This window comes from Denticeps clupeoides, chromosome 9 (genome assembly GCF_900700375.1).
Source record: "Denticeps clupeoides chromosome 9, fDenClu1.1, whole genome shotgun sequence".
NCBI lineage: Eukaryota > Metazoa > Chordata > Actinopteri > Clupeiformes > Denticipitidae > Denticeps > Denticeps clupeoides.
The window spans coordinates 1,172,670-1,186,202 of NC_041715.1; the positions used below are offsets into that span (position 1 = coordinate 1,172,670).

Sequence of the window (13,533 nt, forward strand, 5' to 3'; positions counted from 1 at the left end):
AACACTTGTTGCTTTGAGATTGAGAATTAAGAGTTTAAATGTAAGAGACGTGAAGGAATTACATTCCTGACATGATCTCAGCAACACAACTGGCACACCGGGATTAACCACGTCTTTATCTGCAGGTGGCAGCAATGGCTCGGGGTTAAGCGGGAAAAAATATACATATGCTAAATATGAAAGATGGCAGAACCATATTTTTCCCTTGGGAACTTTCGCAAATATTGAAAAGTTGAATTACAATCAAAAGTAAAACCACACACCAGAACATACCGAACATCACTTTAAGTACACGTGTGTTTACAATTGCTGAAAATCGGATGAAGTTCCGGCAAAAGGCCATTTCGTCCACCGGGGACCCTCCAAGTCTCTACACTGCGGTCAGGGGGCCAGACGCCGGCTCCCTCGTCCACAGCAAGCACTGCATACGGCTCCGCCCACCTGTGATGTCACTACCAACCCCTCCCTACAACCATCCGTCTACCTGCACCTTCCGAAAAGCAGCAGACCGGCAAAACACAGCAAACACCGGCGGCATCAGGGAGTCTCTGTCATTCTGGAGTTAAAGCCGGAATTCCCATCAGTCTCTTTAATTCTACGCCCACTGTAAATTTGTGCCACACGCTTGACGAACAGCCTGGTAGATTTCTGGAATTTTGAAACTGCGTGTCAGGGTTGATTATTAACGAAGAAAAATGCTTTATTTTAAATGACTGCTGCTGCAGAGCCATTGAATTGCTGTGCTGGAAGAAGCTCGCGGTAAACCTGGTGGGTCAGCAGACTCGGCCGCCAGCCCGCCGACCCACCGGGTCAAAGTTTCACAAGCGCATCAAAACGTGACCTTCCACACACAGAACCCTGCGTCGCTGAAGGAGGGGCTCCTGGCCGGCTGTGACTGGTTCCGTAAGCGCCCGCGAAAACACGCCGTTTTTCCGAAAAAACGCCTCCGTCCCTGAGTTCCTACCGAAAAACGGTAGCAGCGTTCCATAAAATTCCATAAAAAAAACCCCCAAAAAAACAAAATGAACTAGCACGGTGACCGAGGCCTTCTGGAACTTTCCACACGGCCGAGCCCGTCCTCAGCGGCGCCCCCTCCCACCCCACCCTTCACCTACTGCCCCCGAGCTTATCTGCCCCTCTACCCCCCCCGGTAGATGCTCCCAATCTGCATCCCGAAACTGGCAGCGGTATCCCGCCAGAGACTCAAGGCCGCGTACGCGAGGGGCTGGTTAACGCCACCGTGCCGGGACGGGAGGTCAACGTTCTTTAACCCGCCCCCTAATTTTTTTAAGGGAGGGGGGGTGTTTATTTATATCGTTGGTCTGCGTGATTTTTGAAATGGTTTTAAACTGAGAACCAGCAGGTTACGCAAGTTGCCGAACGTGCCAACCAGCTTCGATCCTCATGCCGAGTTCAGGCCACGTTCTGCTATGCGAAGACGCCGGGCAGGAAGAGGACGAACCGCGAGGAGCGCCGTGCTGGAAGAGAGATACAACAGACCAGATTGCGGGAAGTTAAACCCTTCTGCAGAAATAAAGGCTAATTAGGTAAATCCCGAAGTCACCGGCGGCAGGCCGTAACCACGGTAACCATGGACTTGGACCTGCAGAATATGAGACAACTTAGTCACATTCGCGTTTGGGAATTTGAACCCCAGCGAAATGCAACGTAATGAAAACGCACAGACAGGCGAACGCGGGATGTTCTGCCTGGTTCACGCATGTAGAAAATATGCGCCGACTGCTTATCTGCAGGCACAACGACCCTGACATTTCACATCGATTATTGTTTTTGTTTGCAGAGATAAAGTGGAGATTAATTTCACGCTGAGGACATGCAACAGAACGACGCTGGACTCACACATATAAATAAAGTGACATTCTGTTCCTGGTTTTATTGGACCATCACGGTCAGAATTTTCGGAAACCTATGCTGCAAACATGTCTTTATACACGGCACTGATAGGATTATGAGGACGTTTGTGATGCAACTTGTCCTCTCGCAGGAGTAAAGCCCAGAGTCTGTGAAATGGGAGAAAGATCCACACCAGCCTTCATCATTTTACACCAGTGCTTCTCCATTATTCCCCAGTAAGGAGAAACCATTTTGCACATCGTGGAGGGTTGAACAGCGCTTTTATGCTGTATTCTTGCAACAAAAAGACGTTCTTATCCAGAGCGACTTACAATCAGTAGTTACAGGGACAGTCCCCCCCTGGAGACACTCTGGGTTAAGTGTCTTGCTCAGGGACACAATGGTAGTAAGTGGGATTTGAACCTGGGTCTTTTGGTTCATAGGCGAGTGTGTTACCCACTAGGCCACTACCGCCCTCTCTACCACCTAGTTACCCGCTAGGCCACTACCGCCCTCTATACCACCTAGTTACCCACTAGGCCACTACCGCCCTCTATACCACCTAGTTACCCACTAGGCCACTACAGCCCTCTATACCACCTAGTTACCCACTAGGCCACTACCGCCTTCTATACCACCTAGTTTACATTTAGATTTACAGCATTTATCAATCGCCATTATCCAGAGCGACTTACAATCAGTAGTTACAGGGACAGTCTCCCTGGAGCAACGTAGGGTTAAGTGTCCTGCTCAGGGACACAATGGTAGTAAGTGGGATTCGAACGCGGGTCTTCTGGTTCATAGGCGAGTGTGTTACCCGCTAGGCCACTACCGCCCTCTGTACCACCTAGTTACCCGCTAGGCCACTACCGCCCTCTATACCACCTAGTTACCCTCTAGGCTACCACCACCCTCTATACCACCTAGTTACCCACTAGGCTGCTACTACCACCTTCTATACCACCTAGTTACCCACTAGGCTGCTACTACCACCCTCTATACCACCTAGTTACCCGCTAGGCTACTACCACCCTCTATACCACCTAGTTACCCGCTAGGCTACTACCGCCCTCTATACTACCTAGTTACTCGCTAGGCTACTACCGCCCTCTGTTCCCTTTAAAAACATGCTGGTTTTTGGCCCTGTTGGCTTGCCATAGTGGAGGGGGAGGGGTACTACGGCTGCCTCATAGGAAAGCTACATATCATACTTATTATTGCTAATAATTAATGCTCTGGATGGATGGATTTGATTTTTACACAGTCAACATACCGGGTCCTTCCTCGTCTCCCACCGTACTCACGACGAAGCAGAGCGCTAGATGCGCTTTATCGTATTTCCTCGTCTTTGCTTTCAGGAGACTTGCGTTGGTCTCACTGTGTCCGTTTCTCTCAGTACTTCCGTATATACTCCCTACGGCAAAAAAAAAAAAGGCTTGTTCCGTGGGGTCACACGTGCCCCTACTATTTGAGAATAACCTGACCACCTCACCTCTACCCCACACTCGAGTCCCGGCACCCCGCTTCTCAGACAAACCACCGCCGAGGGTTGAGCTACTCGCGTGAATTTTCCGCCATTTTAGGGTCACCAGGGTCATGGGATTGGCTGAGAGACGTACCCAAGAACTAGGCTTCCTGGGACTTGTTTTCACTTTTCCAAATACTGAGGAGCATGTCTGGCCCTCAGAACACAGCGGCGGATCGTCCACCCTCTTACACACACACAGCAAGCTAACAGCAGCCTTAAAAAGAGCCTCAAATCAGGGGTGATGTGAAGTCAGGTGTGTGTGTGTGTGTGTGTGTGTGTCTGCACGCTTGTGAGACCTTTCAGAAGAGGCCCAGGAGTAGGATCCAGTTCATTGCTTTTATGGTTTGTAATGTGAGCTGTGAGCAGTGTGTGTGTGTGTGTGTGTGTGTAAATGGCTCTGCCTCTACTGAGACTCTGCTGAATCGGATTAGAGGTGAACACACACACACACACACACACACACACACACGTCTCTTCAGTCACCCAGCTGCAAATAAGGTTGGTCAGCGACTCACAATGGCAGCCGAGGCACAAAGAAGAAAAGAAAGGCGCGTCCAAGCCAAAATAAAATAATCTGTCCCTTTCTCCCGTACAGCCCGACAAAAGGGAGTTATACAGTGACACTCGCACGCGGGGATTAGAGACTCGCTCGCCCTCGTCCCCTCCGCCCGGCGTCTCCCTGCGTTCCCAGGCCGGCGTGGTCTGGCCACGGTCCAGGCTCCAGTGAAGCTCTAATGAGAGGCCGGAGACGCCCCCCAACGCCGCCAACGGCGCGGGACGACACGGAGACGGAATTCACAGAGCGGGGGGATGGACGGGGAAAAACAAAAAAAAGAACCAGGGAGACGGAGAGACGAGCAACACGCAGAAATAAAGACCGACAGGAGTTCCAGTCTTTACAGCCAGACACCGCGCTCTGTACGTTCCCAAACCTACGTATTCACACACACACACACACACACACACACACACACACACAACCAAAATAACGTACAGCCTCCACCACACCACACGTCAGCAGACACACACAGGTCTGTGAGGACGCTGTCTCTGCTTATTACTTTATCATCCTTTTACCCGCATGTCACGGAATTCGGTGTTTATGAGGACATTCGGCACACAGTACAACAGAACAAGGACACACACACACACATACACACTCACAGTGACCGATAAAGTTTGGTTTGCAACTCAGATCAAAAAAAAAAAGGATGGAGGATGGAGACGGAAAGCAATGGAGAGAATCGGGAGACGCAACCGCGTACACACTCTCTCTCTCTCTCTCTCTCTCTCCCTCCCTGCCCTTGTGATGCCGTGTCAGTTTTCTGGCCCAGAAGAGCCTTTTGCTCCAGCTTTCTTCCGAGGACTCACACCGAGTCGCACGGCACGACCGCTCGTCACTCAACGCGTGTCGAGTTCATGAAGGAGAGCTGGAGGAGGACGCAGGAGATGGACATCAGAGCTGGGAAACAGGGTTAGAAGCCGGAGATGGTATTTCCATGACAGTGATGGAAGGGAGGACAGGGAAGAAGATCCGGTCGTCCGGAGACGCAGGCCCCACCGCCCCGGCCCTCTGACCGGATTTGGCTTTGCCAGACCGGAGCCTCAGTCCTGCCAGATGGCGTCTCCTCCGCCGTCTCCCATGGACACCAGTCTCATGGGATTACAGACCCTGATCCTGCCGGCTTGTTTTGCCCGAGCACCAGGAACGTGCCGCTTCACCGCAGCAGGAACGCTGAACTTGACCCCCCCGCTGAGCATCTGCAACCGAAATCTTACAAGAATCTGTACCAAAGAGGGAAGGCTGTCGAAGAAAATTCTGGAAAATTCCGTTTTCCATATTTTCCAAACCTCAACCTCGATCGCGGTCACTATGGGAACCCGTTGATGCGAACGGCAGATAACTACGGAAACGGTCACTAGGCGACGGACATCTCGCAGCCGCGGCATAATTAGTGGCGCTCCGAGAGGGCCCGGACTGCCGAAGACGCGCTCAGACCGCCGTTTCATTACTTCCTCCGGCCGACGGCGTAGCGCTGGCGCCCAGACGCATAAATCCACCAAATTAAAGCCAATCCGACCAAACAGAATTACGAAGCGAACGCATCAGCGTAACCGGATTTACAGAAATTCTTCACTATACTTCAGATTCGCTTCGAACACGATACAAACACAAAAGACGTTTTATTTTTTAATAAATAAAGAATATTTTAAAACCTTTTTTTTTTTTTTTTAAAGTCAAAACACCACATATATGTATGTATGTATGTATGTATGTATGTATGTATGTTCGATAACAAGACTGAATGAACAAATAAATGAAAAAAATAAATGTATTTAAATGTTCTTGAGCCGAACTAAAAGAAAAGCAGTCTTCGCTTCTCACGCTGCAGAAGAGGAAAAAAATATATATCCACGTTGAGCAATCAGAGCTGCAACCAGGCCTGAAAAGTTGGGCCAGAAAGGACCGGAAGGTCATGTTTGCTGACCAATAATTTATTTGAGCTCGATACCCGAGTAAAATGATAAAAATTGAGCCTGAACCCTTGCTTTTAACATTTTCTTGCAAGCTTGGTCCAACAAATCATCTTTAAAGTGTCTCTCATGTAAGCATTGGGTCCTCTGGATGGGGCTGCCCGCTGCGGTGCCTGTTGAAAATTGCCGACAATTTCCATGAGCCAGCCAAACAGAAAACTGGAAGTATTGATACAAGGGCTCATTACAGAATTTTAGCATCAATTAATATTTGAGAATGCATTTTCTTTTTTTTTTTTTTTTTTTGGACAACCCTACTCTACTTTTCTTAACTATCATGAATTTAAATCTGACACAGCGTCACACATTCACAGTAACACCCAGATCATTTGCGTTGACCGTTACCCTGATCATAACACCACGACTCTGAATTTCACCGTAATCTGTGGAGAACAGGCGGGGCTTGTTTCTGTTGGGCCGATATTAACCCCGAGTCCAGCTCTTTTCAGAGCGAGCAGCCATGCAGCACAGAGGGCCGGGCAAGAGGGACACCGGACGCGGCGAAAGAGTTTTCGAGGTAAAAGGGGACGGAAAACATCCAGCGAGGCAGAGCCAGAAAAATAAAAATAAAAAATTAAAACAATATTTATTCCAAACAAACAAAAAAAAAATCCCACACCCTCCCCAAAGTTGTCATGACGACCTGGCCGAAACAAACCACCAGCGAAAAATCTGGCGATTCTCAACACACTCAGTGCCAGACCACAGAAAGAGACGCTCTGGCCCAAAGCATTCTGGGATTACGCCTGGGCTTGAAAAGTGGAACTTTGTTCCCCCTCTGGTTCATTTCGGTTGGCAGTTGGGTTTTTCCTCTTTATGTAATATTTGACACAGCCATTTTTAATTTGGTGAGTTGAAAATAGGTTTAAAGTTTTTAGGTCCATTTGTAGGCTTCGATTCTACAGGTTCACAGGCAGAAACATGGAGGATTTTACAGGAACCGAACGCATGCGTGTTGGGTCCTGATGGCCGCGTGCGGCTGGGCTTTACATTCAACCACATTTAAGTAGACACGACGAAATATGTCCACGAGGGTGACGGCGACCCGCGCGTAGCAGTGAACACGTCGAATGACGAGCTACACAACGAGGTTTCCGGACGTTTTCAGACTGGAGGGGGTGGGGCTTTAACAAACATCCGTCTGGCCCTCCCTGCCACCCAGACAAGTGGGAGCAGCAAAGTTGGCATGAGGTGCGGGCCCCTCCCCCCAGGCCAGCTGCCCCACAAATAAAAACAGAAGCTACGTCCGGCGGTAACGAGGGGCGTTCGGTGCCACGACCGGACCCTCGACAAGCCGCGGTCCCAGTGGACGGCCATCATTCCCATCATTCGGAAGGAGGCGGAGGTCCAAAGGAGCGTCTTTTCCCCGTGAAAAGGACGGACGGTGGACATGTGAACGCGGGTTCGAGTTGAATAACGTGTTTAGTATTGTTTGTTGTTTACCGGCCCCGCTGCGGTCAAGCTGCTCCGGAGTGGACCGTAATTCGATTGTGAAGGAGAAGCGGCCGGGACTGAGCAGAGGACCATGAAGAGGGATTCGGGGGGGGGGCACCCCCGCCACCCGAAATGATTTTTCAATTAGTGTGGGAGAGACGTCTGGAATGGCGTCGGGGGGGGGGGGCTACTTTCCGATCCAACGTCCACAGAGCCGGGAGAGAGAGAGAGAGAGAGAGAGAGAGAGAGAGAGGGGGAGGGAGGGGGAGGGAGGAGAAGTGGCTCCCCTCCCTCGCCCGCCCCGCCATGGAGCCAGTAACCCGCTCATTGTTTAGTCTAAATCCCGCGGCACCGTACACTGCAGACCCCCCACCACACACACACACACACACACACACACACAGGAGCCGCAGCAGCGATAAGCGTCCGTCCCTGCAAGAGATCGTCTGGAACTTCTGAGTGTTGTCGGCCGTGTGTGTGTGTGTGTGTGTGTGTGTGTGTGTGTGTGTAAGTGTGTGTTGTTGTGCTCCCTCACAGCAGGCCCCCGTAAAACAGCAGACCGGCCCCCGCAGACCCGCAGCACGTACACACACACACACACACCCAGAGCAGAGTAGAACCCGAGCATAAAAGATGGAGGAAACCGCCAGCGAGGGTTCGCGGATCGAACGGGAGCGTCACAGAACGGAAAATACGCGGCGTGGTCAGACGTCACAGGAATTTTTTTTTTTATAAAATATTTTATATTTGGTGCATCACTGATGCACAGTTGGGTCTGAATTGTACATGCAGCATCAAATAAATACATGGACTTGAATATTTGGTTCAACGTTCCTCGGTTGGCTTTGGGGGCTCTTGTGAAAGATCTGGATCCAAAAGACCTCCCTGACTTTAGCAAATTGACAATTCTTAGATCCTAGATGTTCGCTGAGGACCACTGGCTTTCACACAGTGTTGGTGACACCGCTTCCCTCTCCGAAGGACAGACAGACAGTCGAAGACTCAGAAGTACGCCGTGTGTAGGCCACAGCGTTCCTTTTCTTCGTTTTCTCCCCACCTTAACGTATTCTTAAATGGCAACCTCGGGGACTCGTCCCCGCCAGACCTCGGCGACTCGTCCCCGCCAGACCTCGCGATTCTTTTGCAATTAAAACAAAAAATGTTCTCCCAGAAGACACCAGAGGGATCAGGGGTTTTGGAACGAACTACATCAGCAGAACTTAAATTCTACCATCCAGACTTTTTTTCGCGTCCTGCTGGATTTCAGCCTGGTTCGCAGCGCCATACGATCAGCTTGGTCTAAAAATACGCCCGTGGGCTCTGCGGTTACAGGAGGACCCGAGCCGCACAGGGAAAGGGAAGTTGTCGGGGACGAGGGACGAGGACGCAAGCCATCCGCAGCGGTTTCGAGACTGGTCAACGATGTCTCCGTCTGCGACCGCAAACAAAGATGTTTAACAAGGAGGAAATTATTCACCGGGACTCAAACGTGCCAAATTATTACAGTTCTCGCAGAAAATACATTATTACCAGATTCAGTTCAATGTGGCACCTCGTCGGTTTTTGTTTGATGCAATAAATGCATTGAGCATCAATCTACGCTTTGGTGTACGAATACGACGGGATTTTGTACAGTGCATGAGGGCCACATGTCCCTTGGCGGTTTCCAAACATTGCAAGATGCTTCTCAACCCATTCAAGCGCCCAGACAACCTGGAATCACGTTGAAGAGCAGAGCCTGCTGGGACTCCGCCGAGTCACTGATGGCTTCACCGGACCTGCATGCCAACAGTGGGGACGGGATGCGGTTGAGAACTGCTACCCCCAACTCAGAACCTTGATCTTATCAGTGGACCTAAGCTCGAATTTTGGGGTTACACCAAACGGTCCGCTGTGGAAAGGTTGGATAAAAAGTGGCACAACAAACATCCTGCCATTGATAATTACAGTGACATTTGGGAAAAGAATCACGGCAAACTCTGTGTTTGAAGTCACTGACTATGATCATGGTAAAGGGCGGTAGTAGCCTAGAGGGTAACTAGGTAGTATAGAGGGCGGTAGTAGCCTAGAGGGTAACTAGGTAGTATAGAGGGCGGTAGTAGCCTAGAGGGTAACTAGGTAGTATAGAGGGCGGTAGTAGCCTAGAGGGTAACTAGATAGTATAGAGGGCGGTAGTAGCCTAGAGGGTAACTAGATAGTATACAGGGCGGTAGTAACCTAGTGATTAACTAGGTGGTATATAGGGCGGTAGTAGCCTAGAGGGTAACTAGGTGATATAGAGGGTGGTAGTAGCCTAGAGGGTAACTAGGTGGTATAGAGGGCGGTGTACCTAGTGGGTACCTAGGTGGTATAGAGGGTGGTAGTAACCTAGCGAGTAACTAGGTTGTATAGAGGGCGGTAGTAGCCTAGAGGGTAACTAGGTTGTATAGAGGGCGGTAGTAGCCTAGAGGGTAACTAGGTGGTATAGAGGGTAATAGTAGCCTAGCGAGTAACTAGGTGGTATAGAGGGTAATAGTAGCCTAGCGAGTAACTAGGTGGTATAGAGGGTAATAGTAGCCTAGCGAGTAACTAGGTGGTATAGAGGGCGGTAGTAACCTAGAGGGTAACTAGATAGTATACAGGGCGGTAGTAGCCTAGCGATTAACTAGGTGGTATAAAGGGTGGTGTACCTAGTGGGTACCTAGGTATTATAGAGGGTGGTAGTAGCCTAGTGGGTAACTAGGTGGTATAGAGGGCGGTAGTAGCCTAGCGGGTAACTAGGTGGTATAGAGGGCGGTAGTAGCCTAGCGAGTAACTAGGTGGTATAAAGGGTGGTGTACCTAGTGGGTACCTAGGTATTATAGAGGGTGGTAGTTGCCTAGTGGGTAACTAGGTGGTATAGAGGGTAGAAGTGGGTAAGACACTATGAACCAGAAGACCCAGGTTCAAACCCCACTTACTACCATTGTGTCCCTGAGCAAGACACTTAACCCTGAGTGTCGCCAGGGGGGGACTGTCCCTGTAAGTACTAATTGTAAGTCGCTCTGGATAAGGGCATCTGGTAAATGCTGTAAATGTAAATGAACAACAGCAGGGACCAATGAAAATTCATCATCACGCATCTCCAACAAACAAGACCGCTCCAACCACGGCCAACGTGTACAGAGGTAGAAATCTTTTTACAGAACCGGCTAACAGAGTGAACATGATATATCAGCATCATTATTACCCAGGTCATGTATCAAAATGCAACGTCCACCCTTCTAAACATGCACACCGATCTGAAAATGTATTCATCTTATATCGGTCAACTTATAGAAATCGTGCGTAGAATTAGCAACATTTCAGTCGATTTTGTCTTATTTTCATTTAATGCAAAGTTGGATATTTTTCATGCCGCAACAGAACGGCTGTTTTTTTTTTTTTGTTGTTTTTTTTACAAGGAAACATTCCGGCGTGAACTCAGACGGACTCAGAAGCCGAAACTTCTCCCAAGGTCCTCGCTTGTAATCAGCATTCGTGAGTCAAAGCAAGAGCACGCCTATTATCCGGCCGAAGGCGTGTTTACGAATGCCTGCAGAGCTCTGGTATGCATTTCAGCATGAAGAATGGTCCTTCTGTGAGCACTCGGGCGAACTATAGGAACTGCGGGGCGTCGGCGCGGCTGGAGGAAAGGCAAGACGTCCCTCCGCTCTGACACGATAATGTTACATCCCTTCGTACCGTTCCCGTAAGCGTACACCGCACCCCCGTTCCCTCCGCCTGTTCCTACGGTAACGGCGATGTTCCCGCTCATCTCCATCCAGCAGTCATTACTTGGCCCTCAACGCTGAAAAGTCTAAATAGCCCGTTCCCTGCCGGATTCTGGCGTCTGTTGAGATTCAGGCTGATCTCTGGCCTTCTCTCCATAATCCACCTCAGGCCCTGGTAAAGCCGGCCTCACCGAGTGCTGAGAGGCGGACTTTATCTCGGTAATTATTAGTGGGTATAATTCTCCAGCACAACCTGGAAAAAGGCCCCGTTTCTTTTACCATCGCCGTGTGGACGCAAGGCCGGATCGGGACGTCTGGACGGGGCCTAGACCTCGTAGTAACTCGTCACACGGAATCATTTCTACTGAAAAACGCGGCTGAACGGCACACAGTGAACACGTCACCGGCCAGGCAAAATAATGACGGCTGTCACCAGCACCAGCAGGCTACTTAACCCGGCCCGAACAGGCCTCGAACCCGGGACAGTGGCACCAACTACCAGATTAGGCAAACACATCAAAATCCACAAAACTAATTAAAGCACAAGATCCCGAACGGAATTACATAGGAGGATCGATATAAAACATCACAGCGAATTTCGTGCTTTATCCCTCCAGACCGGAGGGAGTTAAGATGGAAGAGTTACCGGCGGCGCGCTGGAGCGTCAGCAGCCAGGCGACCAGCCCCAGCAGCCGGAGCGGCGCCGCGGGCCCCATCGCGGCGGAAGTGGGTCGCTGGTTCCGAAAGTTTCCTGGTTTCCTCGGGCCGGGGTCCCTCAGGCCGCGGTCGCCGCAGATGATCCCGACCGGAAAGGCTGGGCGGCGGGCGCGGAGCGATGGGGCATGGCCCTGCGGGGGAAGTCGGCGCTGGAGCCCCGCCGGGTCCCCCTCATACCGGGCCGGGACGACCAGAAAGCCCGCAAACGCTCCTCCGGCACCACGTGGGTTCCCGGTATTTTCTGGGGGGAAAGTGTACAGCGCAAAGCGGCCAAGTCCGAGTGGAGCCGCCGCTCGGGTCAACGGCGTCCGGCCGGTTAAACTGGCGGCTCTATTCCCAACATTATATTCCCGTTATTAGAAATTTCTCAGTAAAAACCCGCCAAACAACTCTTCTTTAACCCCAAAAAAATAAAATAAAAAAATTCACCGTTTACTGACTCGGAGCCTTTTTTTAAATGTATATAAATACATATATTTCTCTCTAAATGTCCGTTTCTCTCATCCGCAGAAAGCCGCAGGCCGCGGGGCTCCTCCGCCAAACTCCGCCGTCTGGAGGCGCCGACCGGCGGGCGGCTGTTCAGATTTCCCCCCGCTGGGTCGCACCCGGAGGCGGCCAGGGGCGCCCGCTTCACCTGCCCAGGACGCCGCGCCGAGCGGCCATTTGCGCGCAGTCCAGTCCGCCCGGCGGCAAGTCCTCTCGACGCGGGGCGGAAAAAGCTGACGGGAACGGAACCGGCGGAGTCCGGTCCACGAAATCTTCGCGTCGGACCCCCGCGGCGGTTCTACGCGCCAAATCCGCCGGATTCCGAGTAAACCACACGCACGTCCGAGCGGCGAAGGCGCTCCCGCGAAGTCCCCGAAAAGTGCGCCGTCCCGAGTGTCGTGTGGAGCGGGAGATCCGGCCCGCCGCCGTTCCCTTTAATCAGTGATCTTGCAGAGGCGACAGACAGGCGGCCTGGGAAGATCGGGGAGCCTCGGCCCGGCTCGGCTCGACTCGGCTCCTGTTCGGCCTGCGGGGGCGGGGCGTGTCTGGAGCCGAGGGGAGGGCGCGTCTGCGTTTAGGGCGCCCCCTGTCGGCAAACAGCGGTAATGCAAACACCGTAGCAGCACGGCGCTGTAGTGGAGAGCCGTGTCGGTAGTTTGTTGGTAGTTAAATATTTACAGAAACCCGTAAACTGTGTTATCTAAGCAGTTAGAAACTGGTTCCAAAGTAATTGTTTCTCAATTTTTTTTTACACTTTCACTTTTTGACACTTTTTCCTTGCACAAACTATTTACTCTTGCACAAAATAATTTTTTTTACTTTTCACTTTATACTTTCACTTCACTCATTTGCACACCTTCGCCCTACCTGTTACACTTATTTTATATTCAAGACATAAAAGTGTAATATTTGGTTATGTTTGCGATATTTGCATATTGGTCCATTGTATAGAAAGAAAGAAAGAAAGAAAGCGAAAGTCACTTGTGATACACAGCAGACGGTGAACACAGTGAAATGTGTCCTCTGCATTTAACCCATCACCCTGAGTGAGCAGTAGGCGGCCATGACAGGCGCCCGGGGAGCAGTGTGTGGGGACGGTGCTTGGCTCAGTGGCACCTTGGCGGACCGGGATTCGAACCAGCAACCTTCCGATTACGGAGCCTCTTCCTTAACCGCTAAAGCATTTCAGAGCATATCATACCGTGTATGACGGTGTATGTTACAAATAAAATTGGAATTCATCCTAAA

The 13,533-nt window shown here is 50.9% G+C and overlaps 1 protein-coding gene across 1 annotated transcript in view; it reads right to left on the reverse strand.

The window, feature by feature from the left end:
• The window catches only part of bmpr2b (bone morphogenetic protein receptor, type II b (serine/threonine kinase)), a 36,004-nt gene extending 23,215 nt beyond the window's left edge, over positions 1-12,789 (reverse strand). Inside the window, exon 1 of the mRNA XM_028991256.1 lies at positions 11,729-12,789. Within this exon, the coding sequence (XP_028847089.1) occupies positions 11,729-11,798 (70 nt within the window). The 5' untranslated portion in view covers positions 11,799-12,789. The remainder of the gene's footprint in view (positions 1-11,728) is intronic.
• Positions 12,790-13,533: the final 744 nt, after the last annotated feature.